The sequence below is a fragment of the Vombatus ursinus genome, unplaced genomic scaffold (assembly GCF_900497805.2).
Source record: "Vombatus ursinus unplaced genomic scaffold, bare-nosed wombat genome assembly UNPS02014931.1, whole genome shotgun sequence".
NCBI lineage: Eukaryota > Metazoa > Chordata > Mammalia > Diprotodontia > Vombatidae > Vombatus > Vombatus ursinus.
The window spans coordinates 14,907-18,688 of NW_020954709.1; the positions used below are offsets into that span (position 1 = coordinate 14,907).

A 3,782-nucleotide genomic window follows, 5' to 3' on the forward strand; every position below is an offset into this window, starting at 1 on the left:
CCAGATATTTTGTAAATGAGTTGATGAAAGTGACTCAGGGCATCATCAGCAGAGCACAGGATTTTCAGAGTGTAAGGAAAAGTGACATCAGGTAATCCTCAACCTCTCTGTCAATCAGGTTGGTGAGGTGGTAGTGATATACCATCTAGAGAACAGAAATAGTATCAGTAAGACAACCACTATCAGAAAAGTATTCCCCACATATCACACATTAAGCTTAGTCTAACTCAGCACCCAATTAAAAAACTGCTCTAGTCAGGATGTGACCTGATTAAAATAACAGGGAAATATTAAATGGTGATCTTTCCTTTAGCAGTAAGAGAAGGAGAATCAGGCTCTTCCCAGAGGCTGTCAAACTCTGTGGGCAGTCAGGGACAGGTAGGAAGCAGTACACACATGAAAATTGAACAAATAGGAAGGGACAGCATACTGAGAGTTGGGATGTTTCACAGGATCCTGGGAACTTTGGGAGACAGAAAATGAAGTAAAGAAGAAGAATGCTTTAAGAATACATATCAAAGGAAAAAGAGTAGTGAAATGAAAGAAGTTAAATGAGAGAAACCTAATAAGCAAAGGTGTTGTTTAGAGCTGAGGCACTAACACTAATCCTTTGTAATACCTGTCAAGATTTTTTTTTTAGTAAAGCCAGAGACATATAACTGCCAAAACTCTAAAAAGCATTATGACCTGGCCTAAAGGAAAGCATGATTTATTTTCACTTCCTTTAAGAGAGGTTGCTAATTTATAACATTTAGTATCTGTCATTTGACAATTCTGAATTAATAAAAGAGAATATTTCAGAAAGTTAGAAATATCAGGAGAAATGCATAGTCAGATTCTTTGTTCTAACCTTTATTCATGTTCAGAAAACAAATTCATGGCTGAAGAGCCATTCTGTAAGACTTTTCCAGTGACAATGAGTTTTATAGCTTTTCGAAACCAAGGGTAAAAGAAAGCATAAATCAGGGGATTCACAGCTGAATTATAATAAGCAAACCAACAGCAAATCTCATAGACATAGGCAGGGGTAATGAAGCCAAGAAAAGCATCAATTAATGAGTCAAGTGAGTAGGGTAACCAGGAAATTAGAAATGCTATCACAGCAATGCCCAGTGTTTTGGCTGCTTTTCTCTCCCTCTTGGACACTCTGGCTTTGTAACTCTCTGAGGATGAAGATTCTCCTTTACTATTGGTGTTTTCAATCTTTCTAGCCTGAAATTTAGCTATGAGAAAAATCCTAGAGTAAAGAATAATCATAACTAGACTGGGTATGAAAAACAACAGGAAATCTATCATGATCCAGTTTTGATTCACAGCACCCTGACAACTTCCCACACAGGTGAGGGCACTTACTAATTCCTCCAGTCCATCATCATTGACACCTGTGTAAAAAACAGAACCACTGTAAGACACAATGATGGTCCAGGAGAAAGCAATGCATAACCTAGAGACAGAGACAGTAAATTTGGTTGGATACACTAGAGGGTCTGTAACAGCAATCTATCTATCAATAGAGATGAAGCACAAGTGAAAGAGTGAAGTATGACAAAATGCCGCATCAAAAGTGGTATGCAGTTTACAGTAACTCTCCCCAAAATACCAGCAACTCTCCACTGACCTCACCATGCTGAAGGGCATCACAGTGGCTCCCACCAAAAAGTCAGCACAAGCCAAGGAGGCAATGAGATAATTGGCAGGAGAGTGCAGCTGCTTGAAGTGAAATACTGAAATCATGACCATGAGGTTTCCCAAGACAGCAAGGACAACCCCAGAGCCAAAGACCAGGTAGAGGATGACTCTGGGTGCCGGGAAGTAGGGAGTCTGAATGCAGGACCCATTGATGTTCTCATAGCAGAGCTGTACAGCTACAGGCTGAGACACATTGCTGCTGCTCATGATTCTTGTCTCTGAACCTTGCAGTGTTTATATTCCTTGTGACCACACAGAGCTTACCATTGAAATCTTCAGTGGTTTTGTAAGAAAATATTACATTAAGTTGATGTCCATACAAGAGATGTCAGTTACAACTTCAAAGCATTATAAACTTCTTCCAGTTTAATTCCTTATTCCCAATTATCTTATAGAGCCAGAAGTTGCTGATATGGCTTGGAGAGTAACACCAGTAACCTAGCAAAAGCAAGCAAGTAATTAGTTTTGACCAGAATGTTTGAGAAAGTTGCCTTTTGATGTTCTGGTCTTTACCTCTGAGAAAGTTCATTAAGTAAACAGCAATAAATTGTGATGTTTCTCATTTCAAGGGGCATCTTTTATTAGCATCCCCTCTGCATCTAGTTAGATCTATACCCCAAACTCCCTGAGCTCTGAGAATGTCAGCCAAAGAAACCTCACCCTTGAAAGTCCCTGAGAGGGAATCCTGGTAGCATATAGTGTGAACTGTGAGAATAGATTACTTTTTCCTCCTCTGGTAACCATTATTTAGATAGTTATTGTGAAATAAGTGCTTGTCATTTGAGGCCAGAGACTTCTGGCCTCTATTTTCCTATGTCCTGGCCCTCAGTGATGAGACTGGTTAAACTATAGTGATTTGTATCATCTATCATGCTTTAAACATACACAAATGAAATTCCTGACAGTCTCCAAAGATTCTGTCTGCCGATATCAGTCTCTACAGCTGCTCTATTAACTACAAACAAGTGGAAAACATGGACCACAGAGGTCACTATATCAATAAAAATTCATATTTTAATCTAGGATTTTAATGCTGTGAGTGTTTTCAGTATAGACCTTAGCAAATCCATACCTTCCTTGTGAAATTCTTGTCCAGGATTTTCCATAAACTTGCAAATTTAGGGTGCAGAATGAGACATAGGCATATGTGTAAATGGGTACATATGCAGATATTTGTTGTTGTTCAGTTTTCAGTCATGGTCTTTGGGACCCCATTTGGGATTTTCTTAGTGAAGATACTAGAGTGGTTTGTCATTCCCTTCAGCTTATTATTTACATATGAGGAACTAAGGCAAACAGGATTAAGTGACTTGCCTGAGGTCACACAGCTAGTAAATGTCTGAGGCCAGATTTGAACTGTATCCAGCTCTGCCACCTACCTGTCCCATATACAGATACAAACACACACATACACACACACACACACACACACACACACACAATTATATGTATATGTTTGTATACATCTATTGAGAGAATTTGTTTTGCATGGCTATGCTTGACTATTTGTTAAAAGAAATATTTTGTTCTTTTTTCTAATGGAAGGAGGGAAAATAGATTTCTGTGCATTTTAAAAGTTAGAGGTGGGAGGGTGCTACCTGTTTGAAATGCTGCATACGCTTTTAGATAAAATTGCTGTAGTATTAATTTTACTTTCATTAAATGAAGTTAATTACATTAACTTTAACTATATTACTTTGTTACAAAGGACTTCTAAAGTAGGAGAAATCTATAAATATTTGTAATGTAAAAAAAGAAACAACTACATCAATAAAAAGGATTCCTGATCAATGGAACAAAATAACTGCAACAAAGATGGCCAGACCTGTGTGATTTTCCTGATAAGAAACTGATGAATAAATGAAAAAAAAGTGTATTAAGCCCTTACTGTGTGCTAAAGTTAGGTTGTCACTGTCCTCAAGAATCTTGTATTCTGACAGAAAAAGATGGTCAGGGATAAGTTTTGATTTGGGGCATCATAGGAAATTAAATGTGGTAATGAAGAAATACATACATATATATATATATATATACACACACATATATATGTACATATCTCTGAGGCCCAATACTAAAATAACTAAATATATTTA

At 37.5% G+C, this 3,782-nt stretch overlaps 1 protein-coding gene across 1 annotated transcript; it reads right to left on the bottom strand.

The window, feature by feature from the left end:
- Positions 1 to 852: 852 nt before the first annotated feature.
- Positions 853 to 1,923, bottom strand: LOC114029384 (trace amine-associated receptor 6-like; the record flags this gene model as incomplete). Its single annotated transcript, XM_027843783.1, is given in 1 exon segment — positions 853 to 1,923. A coding segment is annotated over 1 exon segment (1,071 nt), but the record flags the coding sequence as incomplete, so codon positions are not given.
- Between the last annotated feature and the right edge of the window lie 1,859 nt (positions 1,924 to 3,782).